The sequence below is a fragment of the Papaver somniferum genome, chromosome 2, assembly GCF_003573695.1.
Source record: "Papaver somniferum cultivar HN1 chromosome 2, ASM357369v1, whole genome shotgun sequence".
Lineage (NCBI taxonomy): Eukaryota > Viridiplantae > Streptophyta > Magnoliopsida > Ranunculales > Papaveraceae > Papaver > Papaver somniferum.
The window spans coordinates 114,808,227-114,834,968 of record NC_039359.1 but is presented as its reverse complement, the minus strand read 5'-3'; the positions used below and the strand labels follow the sequence as shown (position 1 = coordinate 114,834,968).

Below are 26,742 nucleotides of genomic sequence, written 5' to 3'. Positions count from 1 at the left end.
CGACCTTTACTAAATGAATAATCCTAAACAATCCTAAATTTTAAATTTATTTTTAAATTGATAACATTAACAAGCCAACCCGCCAACCCGTCAGGGTTGACCCGTCTAGGGCTAGGGTTGGGGTTTTGAGCTTGTTCGTGAATAGTACTAGGGCTAGGGTTGACCCTAACCCTAGTACGGGTTGGCAAGCTAGGGCCGGGTTGACCCTAGCTTGCCCGTTTGACAGCTCTATCCGCTCCACTATATATAGTTTTGGTCTTGGTCCCAGACCAAATATGGTATGTAATTTGGTTTTGGTCCAGATTTTAGTCTTTACTCCGTCCCGTCTCGTCCCTGGATCATAATTATAGGTTTACTCGTCCATTGCGGTTGCTCTTAAGTCGCACACTTTTTGTTAAGTGTCGAGAAATATAAAATTTGGAACTCTTACCACAATTTCAAAACGAGGCACCGAAAATCATCTTCCAGATCTCCCTCTCTCAGGTAAACTCATATATTTTATCTCAAATTTTCCTCAATTTTTGTTAGAGAATTATGAAATCGAGTAATTTCAATAACTATGATTTTGATTTTGGTTTCGGATCTGGTTCATCATCATCATCAAATAACAAATCTCAACCCTTAAATGGCCAACAAAAGCAAAATTCTTCATCTTCATATGCATATAATTTGAATTCAAATGCACAACCAAAACCAAATCCTGTTTATAATCCAAATAAACCATCATGGACTCATCAACCATTACCGAGTCAAACAGTTCAATCAAACCCTAGTTCAATGGTTGGTGATATATTTGGGAAAAGTTGGGGATCATCTACTACTTCCACTACTAGTATTGGGATTCCTGAAAAGAATCCTAATCTCTTTGGAGATCTTCTTGGATCTGCTTTAGGACAAAGTAGTCAGAAGAGTAATGTTCCGTTGAAAAATGCCGCTCCGGCTCAGAATAATAATAGCAAGAGTAATGTTTATTCCATGGGTAATCTGTCGGGTTTGTTACCAAAGGGGGCGAACATTGGTGCTCAGAATGGCATTAATAACAATGGAGGTGTCAAAACGGGGACTCTTGGTGGTGTGGGTGTGAAAAATGGAGGTTGCAGTGGAAATAATAAGGATCCATTTGGGTCTTTATTGAATTTAGGAGGTAAGAAGGAAACTCCAATTAATAAGGCGGCACCAAAAAATGTCAGCAGTAGCAATGAGGATTATTCATTTGGTGATTTTCAAAATGCTGGGAAACCTACGTCAGTTCCATCTACTCAGTCGAAGGGATCGAGTGATGGTGTGTCTGGTTTAAAGACGGGCAATTTTGGTGATTTTGATTTCCCCACGCAAAATTTCCCTTCACAAAAACAGGCTACTGAACAACCCAAGGGTGTTGATCCACTTGATATGTTGTTTCCATCGAAGCCAACTCCTGCAGCTCCAGGCGGATCGAGCAATCAAAACCAGCAGTTTTCTGAGATGGAAGATTGGGGTGATATGGGTACAGATTTTGGTGGAGATGATGGTGGTAGTACAACTGAGCTAGAAGGACTTCCACCGCCCCCAGCTGGAGTTTCAGCTACAACTGCAACAAACAAGGGTTTGGATAGTCAAAAGCAAGGGCAGCATGCTGATGCCATAAAGTGGCTTTCTTGGGCTGTTGTGCTACTAGAACGAGCTGGGAATTCTTCAGCAATTATGGAAGTTTTGTCATCCAGAGCTTCTTGTTACAAAGAAGTTGGGGAGTATAAGAAGGCAGTTGCCGACTGTACAAAGGTATTGACACTGCCATTGTTTCTTTCGTATTTAACATATTTATGTATATCAGTTTTCTATTCTAGATTAAAGTTACGTTGTTGTATGAAATTTTGATTTTTTAGATTGGGCCTGTGTTTTAGGGGATAATTAGCTATATTATTATCGTTTCGCCGTTATTTGGTGGCGTCACATGTGTCTATCCAAGTGTGTATTTATTAATTTTCGTTATGTGCTGTAGATATCTCCAATTCACGTTTACTTTTTCTATTGTAAAACGAATGCAAGTTGGCAGATGAGTTGATGTGGTTCAACTACTCACGTTTAATTTTATCTGTAGCTATGTATGTTGTAGTTCATTAACTGTCGAGTCGACATTCTTCTAAATAGTTGGGAGTTGTTGATTATTAAACTGGTGGTACTGTGAATCCCATTTTTTTGGCATCATGATCTTTTTCCTAAATGATACTAGTACTAATATTCAATCTCGGGTAGAAATTGAATATAATCTGTAAAGCATGTTTGTGGTGCATTATCTTATTCTACATGCAGTATAGTGTCAAGAAAAAAAAAACTCTTAGATCTGTAGTAAACTACCCCTATCACATCATTGTTTTCTTATTTATTTGAAGTATTATGAACTATAATTGCATTTTGTGTTGCAGGTGTTAGAGCAGGACCCCAAAAATGTTGCTATCCTAGTACAACGTGCACTTCTGTACGAGAGCACTGAAAAGTACAAGCTCGGGGCAGAAGATTTAAGGGCTGTTTTGAAGATCGATCCTGGTAACAGGCTCGCAAAAAGTACCGTTCACCGCTTGACCCAAATGGCCGGTTAGATGAGCTTCTTCCATCAAGTAATTCTTTTTCATATTTTTTCTTGATCTCCGTATAGGTAGAAGGTACAGATACGATCTTGTTTCCCTTTTCCTGTATAATGTATGGGGGAAGTAATAACATGTATCTTGCTTGGGAACATGAGTTATGTGCTGATGAATTTGTATTAAGGAGGATAATTTTGTCTTTATATTTGCTGTATGATGTATCCCAGTTTGTTTATTTACAGTCCCGGTTGGATACTCTCAATTTACGATTATACAACAGTTCAACATTGTTCACTATGTACATTTTTTTATCTTTCTACTCAACTGATCAACAGGCGAGTAGGGAACATTTTTACATTTTTGTTGGAGATGAATGCAAATAAGTTGAGTTTTCTGCGTTGGTGTTATTGTGCCCTTTATCATGTTCTAAGAATTATTGCATACTACACAATATTTGTTTACTTTATCGCACGCCTTGTACAGCATTTCATCTAAAGGGTTACATTAGAACAAAATGCTAGAAAGCCGCAGCCAGAGTAGCATTTCAACTGGCTATGACCTATTTCCAGTGCCTTGGCAACCAGAACTGCAGCCTGGTCAATTAGTTCACTGTATGACAGGTTTTAATTTAGTAAGGGACTGCTTGGCTGCGGCACAAGCAGCTAAAGCAGGAAAAGCTAGTGAAGGGATGCCATTTCCTCCAGTATCCAAGACTTCAAGTGATGGGGCGTATTCGTTGAGCACATTTGCTAGAGCTGCTGCTCTCTCGTCTTCCAAATTTAGGAAATTCAGGTAAGCCTTAGGAAGAAGACCAGCTTCATGAGAAGAAACAAACAGGTTTGTCGATCACTTTCATTTCCACATCAGACACGTTGTCCAGATTAGCACGGTTCCCTAGCACATCATTGAAGGGCTTCCACATTATGTACCCCTGTATTGGAACATCTGAAATCCTCCAAAGCAGGAGAACCTTGTACAGTTCTCGCAATAGATATTACCCCTTCATGGCCTCATCTTTAATCATATTGTTTAGGAAATAGAGGAGCTTGAGCTTCTCTGTACAAGGAATCAAAAACCCAGATATCACTTGTGCAGCTGCGCCAGAGATATCATCTTTCATGAAATAGAGCTCTTCCAAGTTAATTGGGGATTTCCAAACATATTAATTACTCGAATTGCTTGCAGTTCTGTCGTTCCAGCAATAAAAGTCAACTTCCATTAACTATTCCTTGAGAGGTGTTAAGATGGACTCAGAAGCTTCCTCCTGGGCTTCCGAATAATTCCAAAGCTTCCTCCTGGGCTTCCTAATGGACTCAAAAGTTCCTTTGCTTTCCCCAGCAATCAGCTAATTTTCCTCCGCATATGTTGGAAGAAGTTTCACCAACGTTCTCCAGTGATAATAATTCCAGTGCTAATATGTGTGCTAAGGTGCCTAACTGTAAGTTCATTGATCTTTTCATCAGAGATAAACATTCTTTCATTGCTTTCTGTGTTCTTTTGTTGTCGTTGTTGTGTGGATCTCATCACCGGCATTACCAGTCTCCTGTGTTGTTAATCGGTACATTGAAGGCTTGGAATAATATAGGGACCTTTCAGCATTCTGTGTTCGTTAACAGTAGATTTTTGTACAGTTTGCAAGGCTGCGTCTTTTCCTTCTCTACTCGCTCGACTAGTTCAGCATTAACATAGTTTTCTGTTACAGATGCTACACCAAAACCATGAAAATGCCGCTATTCTAGTACAACATGCATTTCTGTATGATAGCACTGAAAAAGACAGGCTTGGGGTGAAAGATGTGAGGTTCTTAGTCTTCTGATATCAGGCTTGCAAGAAGGACCGTATCGTGTGTAAACGAACTTCGTCTGTCAAGTAATTCCTTGTTCTTTCTCAAGACTTGTCTAATTCGTATAGCTAGAAAGTACAAATACAATAATCCTGTTTCCACTGTCGCGTTGAATATGAAATTCCTACTTTTACTTAATACATGAGGATCACCAGGCCTTTATCTTCTCCGAACCCTTAAATATTTTGATTTTGGATTCTAGACTAGGACACAAGCTTTATCCAAATACACAGCTTTCCTATACTGTAATATATTGGTAAAGACTAAAGATAACAGCCTGCTACAACTGTTCCAAAAAGGGGCTGACAAAATGAGTTTTGTACTTGAATCTTTGAAAGTTATGTACATTAATGTCAAACACGGATGTAAAAACGATGGTATGCATATGTTCTTCAGTGTTTGTTGTTTCAACAAGATTATTTTTCTTATCCACATTCTGAATTTCCTTTTTGGTCTTCACACGGCTCATTTGGTTCTCGTATAGCCACATAAATAAAATCACAGACAGATAATGTCATTTGATATTTGTTTGGTTTTGATTAGCTAGAGTTATACAATGATTTTGGTGATGTATTATGATCCACTCGATGTTTCGTTAACACTGTAACAACGAATACTAGTCTCTGGTTGAATGAAAGATGTCAATGGAGGGTTATATGCGTAGTCTATTTCGACTCTATGATATACAGTGAGCTCTCCACTTACCAAAGTAAGTTTTCTTTGTCACGAAACCGTTTTTTCTACTAATCACTTGACCATCTATCTGATAATATCTCTCAGTGTAATCACGGTAATGCCTACTAATCTCTGGTACTAGTACAGAGTAACAGAGGGAAGAGATCCAGCTAGGTTCTGAAATGGCTCACTAAAACTATCTTGGTACATGCATAATGCGCTTGAGCTCAAGTACTTGCTAAAAGTGAACACATTACATACAAAACCCACCGTTTTATTTTTATGAATAAAATTTGTGAACCTCACTAGTATAGAAATGGTAAAGAAGATTTTTGTATCCTTGAATCAAAGGATATTCTAATTCGAATTGGAACTATCTTAAGAAAAAGATGCGAGAAAAAACAAGAAAAAAAGCTTAAAGATACTGTAGACTAAAATATGCTGTCAAATATCCAATGGTGCAAAAAGTTCAATCCTGTTAAAGGGGCGCCATGTTCCATTCGAGGGGCGGCAAATGTGATAACAATGTCCTTCTAGTTGGTTAGGGGCGGCAAATGTGATAGGGGGTGTAAATTGACTAGATTACCCTTTTCATCTTAAATGGACTAATTAGCCTAAAGGAATCAGATCTCTTCTCTTCTCCTCCTCCATTAAAATTGAAATTTTCATCATCCTCGATTTGAAAAATTGATAATCGTTGATTGAAAACTATATTTCGAAAAACCCAGTTAGGGTTTAGTTTATTGTGTATGATTTAAGTTAGTTTTGTACCAAAACTGAAATTGAAATTTCTATGTTGCATGTGAGTTACGGTTGGTAATAACTTCAATTGGAATCGTAACTATAGATTTGGTTGATGTTACGGTTCATTTAACTCAAATACCAACCGTAAGTTCTTGATTTTGAGATAAAATGTTCAGTTACGATTTTTTTTTGCAACCGTAAATTACTTACGGTTGGTCTCGTTACTTAAGTTACGAACCGTAATTTGTCTTGGATGTTTCATTTTCTTTTTACGGTTTGCAATTGCATCACTATTATCAACCGTATTTGAGTTACGACTTGTAACTCAGATAACCTTACCAACTATAGGTTAGTTACGGTTGATCCCGATTCATTAGTTACCAACCGTTATTTGTTACGGTTACTATATGTTGTCATTCTACCAACCGTAACTGGTATTACGATTGGGTTTTCCCCAAATTGAACCAGTTACGGTTGGTATTCGATACTTTCGGAAGCGTAACTGCGAGTTACGGTTGGTAACGAGCTAAATTCCAACCGTAAGTTCTTCTGAAATTTTAAAAGTTTCGATTTTTTACGTATTTTAGATAATTTTGAGCGACAAAAAGCTAATGAGAACTAATTTAGAGATTTACCCATCTCAAATTTGTCACTGGAATTACTCATTTTGGTTGAGTGAATCAAAATCTAGGGTTTCACAAATATCACAAAAGTTTTTCTTTTCTTCTCCTCTAAACTTTTCTTTTTTTAACTCTAAAAATCTGATTTTGATTTGTTTTAGAGTTAATATAAGTGAAATTTGATTATCAAAACTAAACTAGATTATCAACACTAAACTATGTAAGGATTAATTAGTCATTTTCAGTTTTTTTATTTATAAGGGGCATTTCGAATTACCGTGTAGTGATCCTTTTTGGTCCTATTCACTGCCGCCCCTCTAATGAAATTCGCCGTCCCTTTAACATGATTAAAAAGGTTAATTAGGTCAAAAGAATAAGAATCAGGTTGTGCATACAAAGAGAAACAACAAAATCCAGCCTTTAACTCCTCCGTCAATTTCGTTGGTCCTCTTTCATAGGGAATTGTCATATGTAAACATATGTTATGTACCTTTGTAGTGCATTTCTATATGCAGTGAAATATAGGATCCAATGCAAAGAACGAAAAACAATTCCCATAGAATAATACTATGGGCATCAGATGTTACGAGTATTCACGTAGACTTTCGTATTCGCCATTACAAACTATGATGTTGGTAAGTTTTGGACTCACATTTTTAATATCAACAACCAGGTGTTATTGTAACATAGTGGTATAATTATTGGACAATGGTATAATTATTGGACAATGATACCAGTGATCTAAGTTCAAAACTCGTCAGCACCAGATTAAGAATTTTTTTTAAGAATTTTTTTTAAAAGGACACGTTATCATCCACATCATGCTGTTGTAAAAATGATCAAGGGTGTAGTCGTCTGGTTTGAAAAATAATCACCTGGTACCAAATATATAAATAAATCTGTAAAGAGAGAGAAAATATCTTTTTGAAGAATACAAGTGTGTTTGTGTGTGTGGTTTTCGCTTCATTATCTAAAAACAAAATCATCATCTTTCATTTCTCCTCATTCTTCATATGGCTCTTCAATTCCCTCTAAACCAAACCCTTGTTATTTCTTGAATTTATGAAGATTAAAAAACGCAAATTTCATCCAATTCCTATACAAAAAATCCCGAAATTTGATTCAAATTCTCTTGCTAAAACACAAGTAGTTCATCTTCTACCTACTGAGTAATTTCGTTTTCTTTGAATTTCCCGATGTTTCCGTTGAAGAATCAATGAGATTGCTTATGTTTCAATGTTTGATTTCTAAAGATAGACATGGGTTCTGCTTCTTTAATGTCATCAGGTACGTGGTTTTTAAGTTTTTTCGTGGTTCGTCTTCATTTTGTTTTTCAATTTTTTTGAAAATTTTGATTTTGTTGGTGTTGGCAATTTGTGTAGTTTCAGTAGAATGTTTGAACGTGTGTAAGTTGTTATCAAGGGGAGATGGAAATGGTGGAAGATGTGGTGAATGTAATGTATTATCTTGTGCTTGGAAAGCTCCTAGGGTTTTGACTGGATTTCTTGCAAGTACTCCTCATCCCAACTCTTATCCGCATTCCTCTTCAAGGGGAGAAAGAAGAAACCACACAAAATCTGTATGTATTTCTTCACTGTTTAACTGACCTAAGTTGTGTACATTTGAGTTGTTTGATACTTTGATAATCATATAGGCTGAATTTTGGATGGGTTTGAGTGTGGAATAAGTAGAATTCTTTGTGAGATGACATTAAATCAGAAAATACAGACAAATTAGCCTCTTGAATCATTGATATTTTCCCCATTTAACCCATTAATGGTGTTATTGTTGCACTTTTTCTTTCTTCTGGTTGAACCTAGAACTAACTATGTTTATGACGTTTTTCTTGTCTCAAACTTATATCTAGTATACAGAAACCTTGCCATAGTTTCAAATGATTTTGTACCAATATTAGAGTAATGATTTTAGTTGATGAATCTGATACGTACAAGATAGGCGTCAAAAAAGTAAAAGAGCTTCTTGTCTGTTGCTCAAGTGGTTGACATAGTTCTCCGCTCGAGATTATATCTATATAGGTCCAATCAGAGGTTGTTTTCTTTGTTTCCGATGATCCAGTTTTTAGACTGTACTTCATTCTGTTCAGTACTTTAGAATACTTTAAGCGACTATGTAAGATTTTGTGCTTCATTTTGTTGCATTTTTTAATGGAACCTGAAATCATTCCAATATTTATTACTGTGGTCGGATTTTCTGTTGTAGTCTTGCCAGAGAAATGAGGTCCCTGAGGCGGGTGTTTGGTATTCCGCAGAAGCAGCTGATTCTACACTTTCGTCAAGATTCTCTAACTTAAGTCTACATCATTTTGCTGGAAATAGATGGCAACTTCAATGTTCGTCCTCGTTTTCTTCAGAATCCTCTGATGCCAATGCAGTTTCTCCTGAAACATTGTGGGAGGTAGGATACGAAGCTTGTTGATATGAACATTTTTGCCAACAAAAATTATTAGCCAAGTGCCGTGGCCTCTTGTTCCATCAAAATCTGTGTTTTCTGTTTATATCACACGGTTACCACTTACCAATCTAAGTGCTGCCAACCATTTTGGTAATACTTCCATGTGGTGGCAAGTAGTTGGCAGATTCTCTAGTCTTTGGCCACCCTCATATAACCTCTTGATTTTGCTGAAGGATGGTAGTATATGTAAGAAATATAGTAATTATATATGCTGTATTTATGCACTTCATATGCTTTTCTTCCTATCCATGTAGGCATTAATTTCTGATTGTATTCTTGCTCGTAAAATTTACTAATTTTACCCGGTGTAACTCAGGATTTGAGACCAACTATTTCATATCTTCCACCAACCGAGTTGCAATTAGTCCACAATGCGTTGAAGGTAAATCATTTCTGCGATTTCCATGAAAACATAGCAGTCAGCTATATCACTACTGTGGCTTGTAGAATGGCAACCATATCTAACTGTGCATGTTTGTGCAGCTGGCTTTTGAAGCTCATGATGGCCAGAAAAGGCGAAGTGGGGAGCCATTTATCATACATCCAGTTGAAGTGGCACGTATTCTTGGAGAACTTGTAAGTGGGAAACCGTGTTATTAAATTTGACTATGAGTACATGTTGCTATGTAGTGAGAAGTTAAAAGTGGCACTTAATATTTCTAGGAATTGGACTGGGAGTCTATTGCTGCTGGATTGTTGCATGACACAGTTGAGGACACAGATGATGTGACATTTGAAAGAATTGAAATGGAGTTTGGTGCTACTGTGCGCCACATTGTAGAAGGAGAGACCAAGGTGCCTCCTTAACATTGTCATCAATTAATATGAATACCGAACCTATGCTGCATTTTTTATTTGCTATGTCTGAATAAAAGCACATATCATAGTTTAAATGCATTTTACACACATTTTTTATCCTTCATTATTAAGGTATCCAAGTTGGGTAACCTGCAATGTAGCAATGCCAAAGACGTGGTGCAAGATGTAAAAGCTGATGACTTGCGGCAGATGTTTCTAGCTATGACACAAGAGGTGTCTTTTCTTCTCGTTTCTTGGAACTCACTTGATTCTTCACTATCACAGTTCATTGGAAACTAAACCAGACAAATTTCTTCCAGGTTCGGGTTATTATTGTCAAATTGGCTGACAGATTACATAACATGCGCACTCTCTCACACATGCCTCCACATAAACAGGTACTGCTCTCCATTGTTCTTTATTGATTAAACTACTTGTTGGCATTACTTAATGGTTTTTCATTATATATAGGCCAGCATTTCCTGCGAGACACTGCAGGTATTTGCTCCTCTTGCAAAGCTTCTGGGGATGTACCAGATTAAGGTACGTAAAAGCATTCAACTATTGACACTGTAGGTCCTATTTGATATTTTTTCCTTCTAGACGTCCAAGCTTTTCATGTTCCAGCCAATTGAGTGAATAACTGAATATTCGTTTTAAGCATGTGTCTCGGATCTGTTGTGATCCATGTTCTGCAGACGCTCCGCGTCTTAAATATGTTTTGTTACTGTGTTCTTAATCTTTTTCATAAATTATTCCTTGGGACGAACTTGATATCTCATGACTTTGGTTCTAATTTCACAATTTGCTTTTTCTCTCAATAACTTAATAAGCATATTCTGGTCATGTTTCAGTCAGAACTGGAGAATCTTTCATTCATTTACACAAATGCCCACGATTACGCTAAAATCAAGAGAAGAGTTGCACACCTTTATAGAGAACATGAAAGGGACCTCGTGGAGGTATTTATCTTATTGCCCATGACAGTGGTTACACCCTTGAGACTTCAGAGTCCAGAACTAAATAAATGTTTGTCCACCACTATTCATAGGAGTTTTATGTAACCCCTGTTTTATTGATGGATGGTTCCGACCCTTTAACTCAGTTTGTTTCTTATTTCGTTTGGTAGTCTATTTGTAATAAGCTCTTTTGGCCCTTTCCAGGCAAAAAAAATTTTAATCAAGAGAATTGAAGATGATGAATTCTTAGACCTTGTGACAGTTAGTACAGAAGTGCGCTCTGTGTGCAAGGAACCTTACAGGTTAGAGAAGATACTTAATGTATCTTGTGTTTGCAATGAGTTCTATTTTTATTTTTGTTGAATTCGTGATCTTATATATAGATTTATTGTCATCGTTAACGATATAGTTGGCAGTAGGGCTGGGATATGAATTGTGGCAGCATGCACTGCAGAATATCTTAATGAGCATAACATGATATTGGTTATAGATTATTGTGCTCAAGCTAAGAAAAGAAAATTAAGTTAAGATGTGTTTAACAGACAGTATAAGCGTTTTGAAGCTCCTAAGTTGCTCATAAGTACATTCAGATCTTCAATCTTTTCTGTTTGCATGGATCTTTGTCGAATTTCTCCCACAAAGATCCCGTGTTACAAGAATTCGCAAACCTAAACCAGAACGTTATTGGTGATACATAATGGGTATAGCTATTTCAAATTATAGGATTCCTGTAGTCTATTATAGTAAGTAAGATGGTTATTATAATTATGGTTAGTCTCAATATTTTTCAACCTTACCTAAAAGCTGTTATACTGCAATTAATTTCCGTTTTTCCTTGCAGTGTCTATAAAGCTATGCTGAAATCTAAAGTTCCAATTAGTGAGGTTAATCAAATAGCACAGGTTGTTATTCTGGCCTTGAATTAGTTGTAGCTGCATAAATAAGATCATTTTCTTACTATGCTTTTTGAATAAACTCGCAACATAATATTGATATTAGTTCTTCATGATCAGCTCCGCATTATCGTAAAACCAAAGCCTTGTATTGGGGACGGACCTTTATGCAATGCTCAACAAGTGAGTCTTCCCTCCTATTATTCAGCTTGGGGATAATTTTATCCACAAACGCGAGTATCACATGATTGTCCATTTTGCTTTTGCAGATATCTTACCATGTTCTTGGTCTTGTCCATGGCATCTGGACCCCTATTCCTCGAGCTGTGAGTAGTTGTGTTGTTCCCATTCTCAAGTGTCCTCATTTTCTCAAAATATCAATAAAAAGGACCTAGTTGAACTCAATACTTCAAACAAACATTTTATTAACAGATGAAAGACTACATTGTGACGCCAAAACCAAATGGCTATCAAAGTCTACATACCACAGTGATACCATTTCTCTATGAGAGCATGTTCCGGTTGGAAGTTCAGGTGACTTGTTACTAGCCTTACATTTGTTGCTTGTGACACTTCGCATGTTTTCAAATGCAACTTCTATGCTCCCCGTGGAAGTTCTATTTCTACAGTGCCGGCACATACTATACATTGAACACTACTAATTTATCATAAATGTATAATTTGGGCAGATAAGAACTGAAGAGATGGATTTGATTGCTGAGAGGGGCATTGCTGCCCATTATAGTGGGCGAGTATTTGTTACTGATCTAGTTGGACATGTAATGCCCAAGGGAAGGAATTCAAGAGGAAAGCCAGTCTGTCTGAACAATGCAAACATTGCTCTCAGGGTATTTGATCAAAACTACTTTTAGGTTGTGAAAATTGGTAGATCCTGTAAAGGAAATTCTGATGAATTTTTTTATTGCCCTACTTCTTTGCGTTCTTACTTATGAAAACACATTTTTCTGTCTAGATTGGTTGGCTAAACGCCATTAGAGAATGGCAAGAGGAATTTGTTGGAAATATGAGCTCTAGGGAGTTTGTCGACACTATCACAAGAGACCTGTTGGGAAGCCGGGTCTTTGTATTTACACCAAAAGGAGAGGTACCAAACCAAGATCCCCATCATTGTTACACTTCTATCATTGTTCAGTCATCGTCTTGCCTCTAATTTTCGTTTTCATGTTTTAAATTAAGAACCTGCCGAAGGGGGCTACCGTGATTGACTATGCTTATATGATACATACCGAAATTGGCAACAAAATGGTTGCTGCAAAGGTATTTGCTCTCTCAGTCAATTGGTATTTTAATTGTTTGTGGATCATTAGTAACACTTCGATTGTGCAGGTCAATGGTAACATTGTTTCTCCCACACATGTGCTTGTCAATGCTGAGGTTGTGGAAATAATCACATGCAATGTTAGTATTATTTTCATTCCCGAATTGCGTTTCCGCCAGAATAGCTGATGCAACATAAAATGTTAAACATGCTAAAATTCTTCCTCTTTATGCTTCTGTCTCTTAAAAAACTTATGTTGGCAGCTCATGATTTATAATTTTTGTACTCTTCCGCCAGGCACTCTCAAGTAAGTCTGCTTTTCAAAGGCATCAACAGTGGTTGCAACATGCAAAGACACGTAGTGCCCGCCATAAAATAATAAAAGTACGTACCTGAAGAAGATAATAGTTGTAGCTGCCTGTCATTAAAGCTATCTGTCTCTGTATATCTAACTACCAGAAATTTCTTCTTTATAGTTTTTGAGAGAGCAAGCCGCACTCTCTGCTACCGAAATTACAGCCGATGCTGTGAAGACCTTTATTTCTGACGTTGAGGAAGAGAGTTTACCACAAAAAGAAAACTTTGATGTTCCCAGGGAAAAAAAATCCACGTGGAAGTCGATCCTTAAAAATGTTGCAGATATGTCTCTATTTCAGATAAATCATCAAGATACCCTCCCCGTTCAAAATGGTAGCGTTGGACTGCCGAAGGTCAACGGGAAACATAATAAGCATGCCAAAGAGCTGAGTCTGAAGGACAAGGGAGAGACTTTGTCACAGGGAAATGGTATTGCCAAGTTGATTCATGCCAACATTCCTATGTATAAAGAAATAATGCCTGGTCTGGAAAGCTGGCAAGCTAGCAAAATTGAAGCGTGGCACAACCATGAAGCTCATTCAATACAGTGGTTTTGTGTTGTATGTGTAGACCGAAGAGGTGAGCATCCATCTTTATCTCTTGACACACTTTTAAGGCTTGGAGTAGAAATACTGGATTAGAATGGATGAGCCCTTCAATGAAATAATCCTAACTGTTTTACTTGGATTTCAGGCATGATGGCAGAAGTTACATCAGCAATGATGGTGACAGGGATTGCAATCTGTTCTTGTGTGGTGAGTGCTAATCTCTTGCATTAGTATTAGTTGGTTGATCTTCACTGTGCAATCTGTATTCAATAATCGTTCTTTCAAATTGAACAGGCAGAAATTGACAAGAGAAGGGGAATGGATGTGATGTTATTTCATATTGAAGGGAGCCTTGACAGCCTGGTACATATAACTAGAATATGTATATATATATATATATATTCTCTAATGCACTTCTCTTTTGGTCTGTGTTTGTACTAAGTTAATTTTTCTTCAGGTAAAATGCAGCATGCGCGTGGATCCGATCCTTGGCGTGCTTGGCTGGTCTGCAGGTTGTAGTTGGCCATGCTCCTCAAATGACCATTTTCTTCACGAATGTTAGTAGGAATATATACAACTCCTCTCAACCAGAATCTCTGAGTTTGCGGGTACGAAATTTTGTCATCGTTCACCATATTCTTCAAGTCGTTTTTTGAATGTAGATTTCCGGATTAGTCAACAATGTCAAATGTATCTTAAGTCATTCTTTTGTTCAAAATAGCTCCTCTGAGAAACAAGTCAGCAATACCCATTGAGCAAGTCTGTGGACTGTGAGGGGAATGTATATAGAGAAAAAGAGCCATAGTTAGGGGCACTTTACGATTAAAAAAAAAAGAAAAGGAAAGGTAGTAATAGTATATATGTAGCTGGCAGTCACCCGTAGTCTTCTTTCTGTATACTTGTGAAAATACATAGAAATACTAGTGATAATATATATTTTCCAACAGATGATTTATTTGTAACTTTTTGCTCGTGATCGTTGTCTGCATAGTCTTTACAGTGAATTAGGTAATTTGGTTTCTGGAAATGAAGTCACTGAATATATTCCTTAGTCCCTTTTCTTTTATTAAATTTAAATGTGCCCTGAAGACTTGCAAAGGTTTTGACAACTTATTTCAAGTTATTGCATTACAATGAAATATTTAGATTCAGAAATGAAGACACCAGGAGATGATGCACGACTGCAAGAATCAGTAGACCCACAGTTAATGATGACCACGTACGTAATCTCGACTTTGAAATAAGAATCAATGATGCACAGTTACCCATCATCATACAGCCTGTTTCTTTCTCGCCTGCGTGATCTTGCTGAAGAATATCTGCATTTCCCTTCCAAGCCACCTCCAATTTTTTTGTACCTTCTTCATCGATGTTTTCTTCTTTGGTTTGATCATTGCGTTTCTTCAGTTCCAGGTGTTGGTGTTCTTCGATCAATTCTGCTGGCCATATTGCCTCAGCATTTGATTCCCTCGAAGACTCCCCTGTTCCTTCTGAATCCTCATCTCCTTTCCCTTCAATTGATTCGTCATCGTCATAAATGTCATCTTCATCTTCTTCCTCCAGCTCCTCATCTTCGTATTCTTCTTCGTCATTGTCGTCCTCATCTTCAGCACTGTCCTCCAGTAACATCTTAAGATTCCCATCCTGGCAGCGGACATTGCGGGCTGTCACAGGTAGCTCAACTGCACCTCCAACCTCTTGAACAGCTTCCACCGATATGGAGTCCTCAAAACAATCTTCCTTGTTACTGTTGTCCTGGCCACTCTTACACATTTCCATCTCGGACAATGAATCCCCTTCAATATCCACAGTGACAACTCTATCCTTGACAAGATCATTAAAGTTGTTGACAATCTTCAGATCTCCACAGGTGGCAACAGTCCTCAACTCATCTTCCTGAAGCTAGCATCCATCAGATAAACGATTTGTATTACATAGAAAATTTACTGAAAACAACAATCGAGTTCATAGAATTCTCACCTGAGATGAACCCATCTTGATAACATTGTTCCCAATACTAATGCCGGGACAGCTGCAAAATAACTCTCTCAATTAGTCTAAGATCTCAATAATAAACAGAATAAAAAAGCTCGAGGAACTTTTGGATACTCATGTACCAGATATGAGGGTCACTAATTGGTATCTGGGATTGAAGTAGGGAACGAAGGCCTTGGTTTCTTTCTTCTTCTTCACCAACATCACAATCCGTGCGATTAGATTTCTTCTTATCATCAGTTGGAAAATTCAATCTTCTCTTGTTTCTTTTGTTAATCAAAGTGACAACAAAAGTAGCAACAGCAAAAACTCCACCCCACAATAGAACTACACCAATCCCACCACCACCACCTTTAACAACTTGGAGTTTCTTTCTGTTTTGCATATTACCATTCTTGTTTTTCGTTTCTTCCATTTTTATTTCTTTTGAATTCAAGAGTGTTTAGAAGAAGATTGAGAGATGATGGGTTTGTAGGTTTTTGCTTCTTTAACTAATTAAAGATCTTGAATGTTATTGGCCTATTCTATCGTCAACACATAGTTCTCGTGTAAGACTCTGACCAGTACCACTTGATTCAAGGAGGTTTTATAGATCACTATCCTGGTGGCACCTAAGCTTTTGGATTAATGGACGTTGTGCACCTCTTTTGTGAGTTTTATTGTAGGGATCTTCAGATCAAATTCTCCAGGGCTGTGGTATTTGCTGATGCTCTAGGGGTTATTGACCACTTAAGAGTGTCAATTACATTAGTCAAACCCTTTAAATAGAACCCCTAAAACTTGATCGCCAAGAAACCTCAAATGACAAACTCATTCTTCAAATTATAGATTACAAAGTTCATTCACTCAGCAGATATATATGAACCAATTAAACAAGACTTGATCTTATTGTTCGAAGAATCAAGAAAATCAAAACATAAACAAGCAATAGGAAATTAAACTTATAAGGTTGTCTCACAAGTTACAAATTCCATTGGAACTATATCAATACAATGCCAAAAATGAAAGAATGATTAAGTAGCAAAGAAAACCCCTTTCCATAAAGAAATTTCATGCAAAGAATAAGATCTTCATCTCTAGTACTTGGTCTCAGGAGTGTAGAAGAAGGGACCAACAGAGAACAAGTTCTTGTTGTTGGGGAGACTGTGGTAGTTGATAGAGAGAAGGGCACCAGAGACACCATTGTTGATATTAGTAGGTTTGCTGCAAGTTGTCATTGGGCAAGTATCAAGGTACACCTTGCACTGGAAAGCTTGGTAGATGATTGATGATACATCTAATGGAGTGTAAAAGTAACCATGGGCATCAGTTGTACTGGTGATTGTCAATAACTGAGACACTAAGTCAGCAGCAAAGCATACAACTTTTGTCACAACTCCTACACATACAAAACAGTTCAGTTAGTTTTTATCAAAATATTATTATATATATATATATATATCTCCAAGATTACTAACCAGCAAGAAAGCCAAGAAGTGGATAACCAAAGATTAAATTACCTTCTATTGGAGTGCGTTCAGCACCAGATTGACAGTAGACAAGCCCCTGAACTGCATAATTCTTGGGGGGTGAGGGAACATATGGCTTTTTGACCTTAGGTACTGTTGGCACATATGGGACTTCTGGGTATGCTCTCGTAGATGCAGCTGGAACATATGGCTTCTCGGCCTTAGGTGCGGCTGGAACATGTGGGTATACTGGCTTCGGTGCAGCTGGAACATATGGGACTTCTGGGTATGCTGGCTTAGGTGCAGCTGGAACATATGGCTTCTCGGCCTTAGGTGCGGTTGGAACATATGGGACTTGTGGGTATACTGGCTTAGGTGCAGCTGGAACATATGGCTTCTCGGCCTTAGGTGCGGCTGGAACATATGGGACTTGTGGGTATGCTGGCTTAGGTGCAGCTGGAACATATGGCTTCTTGGCCTTAGGTGCGGCTGGAACATATGGGACTTGTGGGTATGCTGGCTTAGGTGCAGCTGGAACATATGGCTTCTCGGCCTTAGGTGCGGCTGGAACAAATGGGACTTGTGGGTATGCTGGCTTAGGTGCAGCTGGAACATATGGCTTCTCGGCCTTAGGTGCGGCTTGAACATATGGTGCTTCTGGGTATGCTTGCGTAGGTACAGCTGGAACATATGGCTTCTCAACCTTAGCTGCGGTTGGAACATATGGTACTTCAGGATGTGCAACTTCAGGTAGTGTTGGAAGATAATGAGAAGTCTTATATGCTGGTTCAGCAACACCTACATTAACTTTTAGAAGACCACTAGGTTCTTGGGTGGGTTCTTCATTGCTATAATAAGCAGATGAAGTAGTTGAGAGTGCTAGAAAAACAAGAGAAAAAACACAAAGGAAGTTGGTGATATTAGCCATTACTTTTTTTTTTCCCTATGGATTGGAGAGTTATCTCAGAGACGTATGTGAGATGATGGATAACTTCCATGACTTAAAATTGAGTTGTCATTGTCTCTTTTATAGAATGTGAGTTTCAGTGTTGAATTATTCACAGTGAAATCGTGTAAGCAACAATGGTAATTATGCAACGCACGTTGTGAGGATTTTTGATTGCCAGTTGCCACCCACAGATGTTGAGGATGAATTCAATGAATATAGACGAGGCATCTTAACAGAAAAGATATGTCATGGCTGTATATGGCTCCCAACAATTTGACCCGATGACCCGGATCCATTGACAATCATTTGGAGCTTTGTACATTTCAAATTCAAATTCCAAATACTGTTAGTAAATCATGTTAAACAAAAACAACAGAATTTCCAAGTTAGTACATTGGATGATGTCCGTATGGATTTTGATGACATGCTATTGTATTGAATTGGATTTTTTGTTTGTTTTTGTTTTTGTTTTTGTGAGGTATCCTTTTAAGTGCATTTTAGAAGACCGATCAAAAAAATTAAAAGGTTATGAATACGATTCGGTTCGGGTCTAGGATGATAATTTGGTATTGACCTGAAGCTATCATTGAAGACGTGATGCTGATTATATCGAGTTGAAAACCTTCTATCTTAGCTCCACGAAAAATCATTGTGCTTGTCTGTCATTTGACTTCCATACATACTAAGGCGGCAAAGGTCTCAAGGAGATACTATTAAGTTTTCAGACACGAATATGGCAATTTTGGTGGTGCGGTTATCGTCATGGAAGAAATTATAGTGGCACTGCTCGTTTAGTTAGTAAAAAGTTAATCGAAAACAAGGAAAAATCAAATAATAAAAAGTTACCGATACTTATTTAATGAAATAAACGAGCTCGTGTTCAACATGCTGTCCCTAAGATATTAGCACACGGCTATACCCAAAAGTGATGTTATAGCCTCCATTTGGCGGATGCCTCCAGGATAAAACACTCTACTATACCTATTATCAGCATATGTAGTAGATGCTCAATTTGAACTTGACAACTACGAAAAAACCCTTAAGAAAAATTGCAAACACTTAAGAAAATAATAGAAAATATTTTTCTTTGGGTCTCTCTGAAATACAGAGAAACCTCTTTCTCTTGGATTATTTTCATAGGTTACGAAAAGTTTGTTTATATAATAACGTAATAAAACTTAAGAAAAGGAACCTCCCCGATGTGGGACTAGTAAGTTTATATAGTCTAGTAAAACAATTTAAGATTGGAAACTCCCTGATGTGGGATTAATAAGATTTTTATTCACAAAGATAACAAAAATTAATTTTAGTTAGTTATATATTGTTTCCCAACAATCCCCCACATGAATGAAAACCTCGGTAAAACATGAAAACACAGATAAATCTTGGTAAATCAACACCCTAATCCCTACGACGCGGCCTGACCGAACAAACATGCGAACCGTCCGTGTATTAAAATCATACTAGTCATTTTAATGTCTTCTCCCTCGCACAAAAGTGTGCTGACCCCATGGTCATACTATGGATTGGATAAGTCATAATAGTACATAGAGCTTCCATCTTTAGTTTCTCACAGGCGAGACTAAAGGTTTATTTCACCAAAGTGAAAATGCATGAATTAGTGAACCCTTAGTGACCCTTAGGTCCTAAGTTCCAGTAATACCAAAACCATCAAAACAACATGAAGCTCATTTTCTCAAAATGAATTAAATTTCGATAAAAAATGAAAATCACATAAAAACGCAGGAAATACCATTTTAGGCAGAGGTGCCCCTGAGGTCTTGAACCTTTTCTTACTGAGATATTACCAGAACTACTTGCTAGAGACACTGAACGTGATGTCTTGAAACACTAGCATTTGATGTAATTCGCGATAACAACTACACATGATATCTCTAAGGTTGCTGCCAAGCTCGTGCCGTTATGTCCATTTTGGCCCTGGACCTATCTTGTACGTTTCTCAGAATGCTCTAAAGAATCAGCTCATATTCTCATAGGAAGCGATCCACTTACTCATTCAGATAGGTGAATTCCATCAAGAGTGTTTACTGCTACACCCCACTTCAATCTTAAATTGAAACTACATAATTCATTAAGACTTATTTAAAGGTCATCCTCCACGTGCAGTCACACTATCACGTCTACACCATAGGGAAGAGACAAAGAATAAAATTCTCTGATAGTGTTTACTTTTATCCACCACAAATTAGCCGTCTCATTCGAAACCTTGATCTTGGGATCTCCAGTCATCAAGGTCGAGTATCCTTCATGTCAGGTTTAATTTATGAGTTTCAGCCCCATCCCTTCGATGCCTTACTAACTATATCTTTAGACAAATCTTTCGTCAAAGGGTCTACGATATTCTCCCCGGACTTTATCCAATCAATGGAAGTAACGCCTGTTGAGATTAGTTGTTTTTTAACTTTAACTATTACAACTTGGATAACACGGTTTATAGATATAGCTGGCACATGCCTATGCCAGAGAGGAATATCTTCTAAAAATCATCTTAGGTACTCGGCCCTCTCTCGTGCTTTATCTAACGCAATACTCTGAGATTCCATAATGAATTGATATGTATGAAAATCATCCGAAAACAAACCCTCCTGCTAGAGTGAAAACATATCCACTCGTATACTTAGACTCCTCTGAGTCAGCTATCCAGTTTGCATCAAAAAATCCCCCAATAGCAGCAGGATACCTTTTACATATAAAAAAAAGGTCATAGAGTACTTTAGCTATCGTAATACTCTACAAAGTGCATCCCAATGATCCTGCTGTAGATTACAAGTATACCTACTTAACTTACTCACACTATAGGAAATATTTGGATTCGTAATACTCTCAGATTACACTACAAGAAGGATCATATGGAATACAAGCATGCTTACAATCAAACTAATTGTATCTCTTATGCATAGATTCAACAAAATGAGAATGACTAAGACTACAACCATTAGAATGTCTTCTAATCCTCATCCCTAAGATCACATCAAAAGGTCGTACGTCTTTTATGTCAACGTTGTTACTCAACACATTCTTTTAGTGGAATTAATCACATCTATGTTTGTACCAAGTATAAGCATATCATCAATATACAAGCATACAATCACACATGCATCCTTAACAAGTTTACTGTAAATATACTTGTTAGATTCATTAACTTAAATCCACTACTCATTATCATATGATCAAATTTTTCATGTCACTGTTTATGTGCTTATTTAAAACCATACAAAGATTTTCAACTTACAAACTTTTTCTTCACAATATTTTACTACAAAGTCCTCAGGTTGGTCTATGCAAATTTCTTTATCTAATTCACGATTTTAGAAAAGTTGTCTTAACATTGTCTGATGTATATCTAAGTTATTTATGGCAGCAATATCAATTAACATCTCAATGGAAGTAATTCTCGTCATAGGTGAATAAGAATCAAGGAAATTTACACCTTCTTTTAGTTTATAACCTTTAGCTATGAAAAAGTGGGGGTCTAACAACCTCACCCAATATTTCGTTTAGGCAATTTGTATGGATAAACTCCAATATATTTCCAAGAGAATCAACTAGACAGTCAGACTCAATCAATGGAAATATATCCAAGAGTTGTATCTCTATTTCATAATGTAATTAACAAATCAAACAGATAAAAATTCGCGAGCCTGATTATTATGTGAAACAACTTGAACGGTACCAAATACAAATGTTCAAGTGTAAATCAATTTATATCAACAACCAAATGTTGGATTATCTAATTGATTGAACTACGCACAACCTGTGATATTTTAATTATATAGAAAATATAATGCGAAAAAGAAATAACACAGACACCAGAAATTTTGTTAACGAGGAAACCGCAAATGCAAAAAAACTCCGGGACCTAGTCCAGATTTGAACACCACACTGTATTCAGCCGCTACATACACTAGCCTACTCCAAGTTAACTTCGGACTGGAATGTAGTTGAGACCTAACCAATCTCACACTGATAAAGGTATAGTCGCGTTCCTTACGCCTCTGAATCCTAGCGGGAATCTACGCATTTGATTCCCTTAATTGATCTCACCCACAACTAAGAATTGCTACGACCCAAAGTCGAAGACTTGATAAACCAATCTGTCTCACACAGAAAAGTCTATTGAATAGATAAATCTGTCTCCCACAGAAATACCTATGAATTTTGTTCCGTCTTTTGAAAAATCAAGGTGAACAGGAACCAATTGATACACCAGACTTATATTCCCGAAGAACAACCTAGTAATATAAATCACTTCACAATAATCTTAATCATATGGTAGCGAAGCAAGATATTGTGGAATCACAAACGATGAAACGAAGATGTTTGTGACTACTTTTTATCCTGCCCATCAGAGATTAAATCTCGAGCAAATCTTAAAGAAGATAGTACTCAATATCATAGAAAATATAAAGATTAGAACACGCAACTACAAAGAAAATAATTGGGCCTGGCTTCACAATCCCAATGAGGTCTTTAAGTCGTTAACCTATAATGGTTTTAGAAAAACCTAGGTTAAAGGAGAATCGACTCTAGTTGCAACTAGTATCACACATGAGGTGTGAGGATTAGGTTTCCCAGTTGCTAGAGTTCTCCCTTATATAGTTTTCAAATCAAGATTTTCCATCAATGTTACCTTGGTAACAAAGCATTCAATATTCACCGTTAGATGAAAACCTTATTAGACTCAAGCTAATATCTTTCAACCGTTAGATCGAACTTAGCTTGTTACACACAAATGAAAAGTGACTTCATTTAGATATGAGTAACCGTACCTAAATGTGTACATTTTGTTGGCTCAACAATATTTATCCGTAGTTATCCATATGAACACTTTCATATCAACCTTGTTCATCTTAACACAACTAGTTCAAATGACTCAAATGAAACTAGTTCTAGAGTTGTTCAATTGTTTGTATTCTCATAGAAGTATACAAGACACAATTGAAGAAAAATCGATTTTGATTCACTCGAATAAATTCATGAACATTATATCCACGGTTTACAAAATATTGCATTCCTTATTATATAAATATATTAGTTTATGAACAAACCGATTTTAGAACATAACCAACTCAAGTATGCAAACGGGTACGCATACCTAAGTGGCCGAACTTAGTTTGGGTTCTCCAGTTACGCATACCTTCCAAACTCAGATGAATTTCCGGACATGAACTTACGCCAGTATGCATACGTATATGTATACTAAGTTCCTAGACTTTCATTAAAAAAACCAGTACGCATACGGGTATGCATACTATGGTTCCCGGACTTGGAATAACTTGCAAAAGTTAGCATACAAGTACGCATACTGTGCTATATCCAATCATGGTTAATTCTTCTAAACTCCCATTTCAATCATTGAAACATTCTCGGAAGACGACAATAGCTGTCTCACACAAACTATTAGCTTCAAAGCAGTTTTCAAATGATCGATAGATCAATACGAAACATTCAGAGTCTACATCAAATGACTGTCTCACATAAATCATGTAAGATGTTACCAGGCAATTTTCACATGATCATCTTTTAACTTTCGTCAAGAATATAAGATGAACTTGGTTAAAGCGAAAGCTTAGCAGCACATATTTCGAGAAATATGTAAGCGAGTTAAACTCAGCTCGAAATATCAAATGTGTATAATCGAAGTCTATATAGCTATACGACTTTGTCTCAAATATGAGATAGAGTATATAGACTTTTGAGTGATAGACGAGTTCAAGTCTCCACATCTCTTTTGTTGATGAAGTTCCAAAAGCTCCCCTTAGTAGTTCTTCGTCTTCAATCGATGAAAGCCGTGAAGTCTAAAGCTCAACTACACTTTCTATCATAATTCGAGACTTAGCTATAAGTAGACTAGAAATCAAGACTTATAGTTTTGGAAACTAAACTTGACAAACAATCTTGAGATAGCAACGCTTGCGAGTACAACCGAGCAGTGCTCTAAAAATCTCCCCCTTTGTCAATTTTAGTGACAAAACTATCAATACATATGGATTACAAAATAAATAAACTTTGTAGCTTCTCATCCAAATGCTTAATCCTTGGTTCTTCAACATTACTCGAAATCTTCGTACTTCCAAGTACTCCAGTGATTTTGAACGTGTTCAACTCAGCATCATAGTTGTTAAAGATCCATATCTATAACAATGAAAAACTAAATATCTCTCAATCATTGTTATACAGTGTCACAATATTATTACACAACATCAAAGTCCAATTGCATCACAACTTTGACAACAATAATATGGTGATATGTATCACTCCCCCCTTAGTCAATACTTCATCTCACAATGAAAACCACTCCCCCTTACATAATGATATGTAAACCATATGTATTTGTTATGTGAACTGCGCATTAATTCCCCCCCACCCCACCCCCCTTTTTGTCAATATAAATTGGTAAAGGTACGAAAACTAGTGGGATCATAATGAAATTCTCATAGAGATACTTCATGACTAAAAGAGAACATATCAACTTTGTATCGATGAGTTCACATAGTCGAAACTTAGTGTATTCGTCAAGGAGTTTATAAAGATACAAGAAAACTCCTACAATATTCCATAGCCGCACTCCCCACAAAGATTTGGTAATTAAGCACAAGTTCAATTAAGAACTCTCCCCCATAAAATGTCATTCCCGAGAGAACGACAAGAGCGACCTTACTTTTGCAAGAAAAGAAGGATTTCTTTGGACATTAACAAATTACATGAAACATGAATTTGTATCCAGAAAACTCAATTAAATTAACCACAAGAGAACCCATGATTAATTTAATCGGAAATGCTCAACATAAGAGAACTTATGGAGCCACACAGTACTTTCACATAGAAGTGGATCATGGAAAGATCAATACTGCGGAATATTCAAGGATTCATTCCATTTTTATAAATATTTGCATAATGATATCATAGACTTAATCTTTGTTATTAAAAGTTCATTCTAGTTTCCATCAATATTTGCATAAAGACATATAATAGACTTAACTTTTGACATATATGGGACAATCATAGTTCACGGACGCAAACACACATATCCCATAACAATTTTTGTAATATATAAAACCAATAAATATTAATACTGCAAAATTATCTTCCAAATAAACTTTAGAATTTAAATAAATAAATCTAAAAATATTGCAAGATGAAAATCATTGGCAATAACTATATGTACTCACAATAATAGCTATTCCAAACCCTAGTTATCCTTCTTTAAACACAAGAATAAATTCTCATAAGAAGTTTCCTAGACATTATCTAAGCAAGTAACAAAACAAAAATGATTTCACTTACTTTTAAGGATCTTCTTATATTCCCTATAATCATCAAGCTCATCTTCGATTAGATCAATCCTGAATTTGAGATTATTCATCTTGTCCTCAAGTCTTTTGGTTGAAGATTCAAGTTCACTCTTCAAGGCATGTACTTGTTCTAAGACAAGATTCAAAGTTAATGAGAGTTTTTCAAAATGAGAGACGGAAGGGTTCTCAGGAAAAAAGGAATCACGTTTGTCTTGACACATCTCATTATCGGAGTAACCAAAACGAACTTTCTTAGAGGGAAATAGAACAGTCCAGACATCATCTTCTTTACTGGAAAGACTTGACGATGACATGATGGAGAAAATGAAATTCTTGCTTAGAAGAAGAAATCTTCCACTCTTATAAAGAAGAAGATAAAAAGCAAATTCCTAAAAAGTCCTATGACAAAAAAAAACTAACATAATTAGGATAATAAAATAGGAGCTTTATTAGGAAAACCATTTAAACACAGAAACAGTTCTTGACTTCAGACACTACAGTTCCAGAGAGGAAAGAAAAGAATATAAACAAGACAGAAAATAACAGAAATCTATTCACACCCTTCTTGAAGATTATAGTCCTTGTCCAAGGGAAAAACAAGAACAATCTCAGAACTTATTACAGATTGTAATTTCTCCCATCCAATAGTGGATGAGGTGGATTCTTACGAGAAGAGTACGATTCTTTTTATTCCTTGTTCCTGATATATTTTTATAGGGAGACGATCACAATTAGACATCGTCTTTTCTTGCAGTGTCCTGAAAACCATGTTTACCGATTTTTGTAAACTATGAATGGTTCTGACAATCTCTTTTGAAAGTGATGTAGATTTCTTATGAGATTTTCTTTTCTCCTTCTGATAACATGAATTATTGAAAGGAGATTTAAGAACCTTTGTGCACACCAACTCTTGGTGATCCTGGTTTTTATACAAGGGACACAGTAGATTTATTGTGCCATTGTACTTAATGTCTTTCTCATTACAAGAGAAGTTTGAGTCAGACATGATTTTAGGAGTAATATGCCGATTTATTTTAAGAGGGTTTATCGAAGTTAATCGATTTTTCTTCTTGAAATTACGATCGGGAGATGTCCCTTTCTCTTGTCTTAATTTTTTCAGTTGATTTTCCAGATTTTCAATCTTTTTCATCCATGCTTCCTTCTCCAGTTGAAACATACTCTTCATTGAGTGCAAATCTTTGGTTAAAAGATCAATTTTGTTTTCTGGGGAAGGTAGATTGTTTATCATGGAGCAATCATAGATGTTTGAAGGACAAGTGTG

The 26,742-nt window shown here is 36.7% G+C and overlaps 4 protein-coding genes across 7 annotated transcripts; 2 read left to right on the top strand and 2 right to left on the bottom strand.

The window, feature by feature from the left end:
* The first annotated feature begins 396 nt into the window (after positions 1-396).
* Positions 397-2,958, top strand: LOC113348876 (sperm-associated antigen 1-like). The gene is made up of 2 exons (XM_026592771.1): positions 397-1,761; positions 2,406-2,958. Exons 1-2 carry the CDS (start codon positions 535-537, stop codon positions 2,577-2,579), a joined length of 1,401 nt encoding a protein of 466 aa, XP_026448556.1. The 5' UTR covers positions 397-534; the 3' UTR covers positions 2,580-2,958.
* Positions 2,959-7,379: 4,421 nt separating this feature from the next.
* LOC113348874 (putative GTP diphosphokinase RSH1, chloroplastic) lies at positions 7,380-14,714 on the top strand. 3 transcript variants are annotated; one of them, XM_026592766.1, is made up of 24 exons: positions 7,380-7,733; positions 7,829-8,025; positions 8,667-8,861; positions 9,235-9,300; positions 9,402-9,494; positions 9,582-9,713; positions 9,849-9,950; positions 10,037-10,114; positions 10,188-10,259; positions 10,571-10,678; positions 10,880-10,977; positions 11,517-11,577; positions 11,689-11,751; positions 11,838-11,894; positions 12,001-12,102; positions 12,258-12,416; positions 12,542-12,673; positions 12,760-12,846; positions 12,916-12,987; positions 13,145-13,231; positions 13,324-13,783; positions 13,898-13,959; positions 14,047-14,115; positions 14,210-14,714. In XM_026592766.1, the coding sequence occupies exons 1-24, from the start codon at positions 7,706-7,708 to the stop codon at positions 14,312-14,314; spliced, it is 2,685 nt and encodes an 894-aa protein (XP_026448551.1). In that variant the 5' UTR covers positions 7,380-7,705; the 3' UTR covers positions 14,315-14,714. The 3 variants fall into 3 exon arrangements, with proteins under 3 accessions (XP_026448551.1, XP_026448553.1, XP_026448552.1); XM_026592768.1 differs by having other exon boundaries at positions 7,835-8,025; positions 14,210-14,591; XM_026592767.1 differs by having other exon boundaries at positions 12,766-12,846; positions 14,210-14,591.
* A 158-nt stretch (positions 14,715-14,872) lies between these two features.
* On the bottom strand, positions 14,873-16,265 carry LOC113348875 (acidic leucine-rich nuclear phosphoprotein 32 family member A-like). 2 transcript variants are annotated; one of them, XM_026592769.1, is made up of 3 exons: positions 15,870-16,265; positions 15,733-15,784; positions 14,873-15,654 (listed from the first exon to the last, which is right to left on the bottom strand). In XM_026592769.1, exons 1-3 carry the CDS (start codon positions 16,160-16,162, stop codon positions 14,881-14,883), a joined length of 1,119 nt encoding a protein of 372 aa, XP_026448554.1. In that variant the 5' UTR covers positions 16,163-16,265; the 3' UTR covers positions 14,873-14,880. The 2 variants fall into 2 exon arrangements, with proteins under 2 accessions (XP_026448554.1, XP_026448555.1); XM_026592770.1 differs by having other exon boundaries at positions 14,873-15,648.
* A 337-nt stretch (positions 16,266-16,602) lies between these two features.
* Positions 16,603-18,173, bottom strand: LOC113353828 (protein PELPK1-like). Its single transcript, XM_026597314.1, has 2 exons — positions 17,247-18,173; positions 16,603-17,125 (listed from the first exon to the last, which is right to left on the bottom strand). The coding sequence occupies exons 1-2, from the start codon at positions 18,121-18,123 to the stop codon at positions 16,824-16,826; spliced, it is 1,179 nt and encodes a 392-aa protein (XP_026453099.1). The 5' UTR covers positions 18,124-18,173; the 3' UTR covers positions 16,603-16,823.
* Between the last annotated feature and the right edge of the window lie 8,569 nt (positions 18,174-26,742).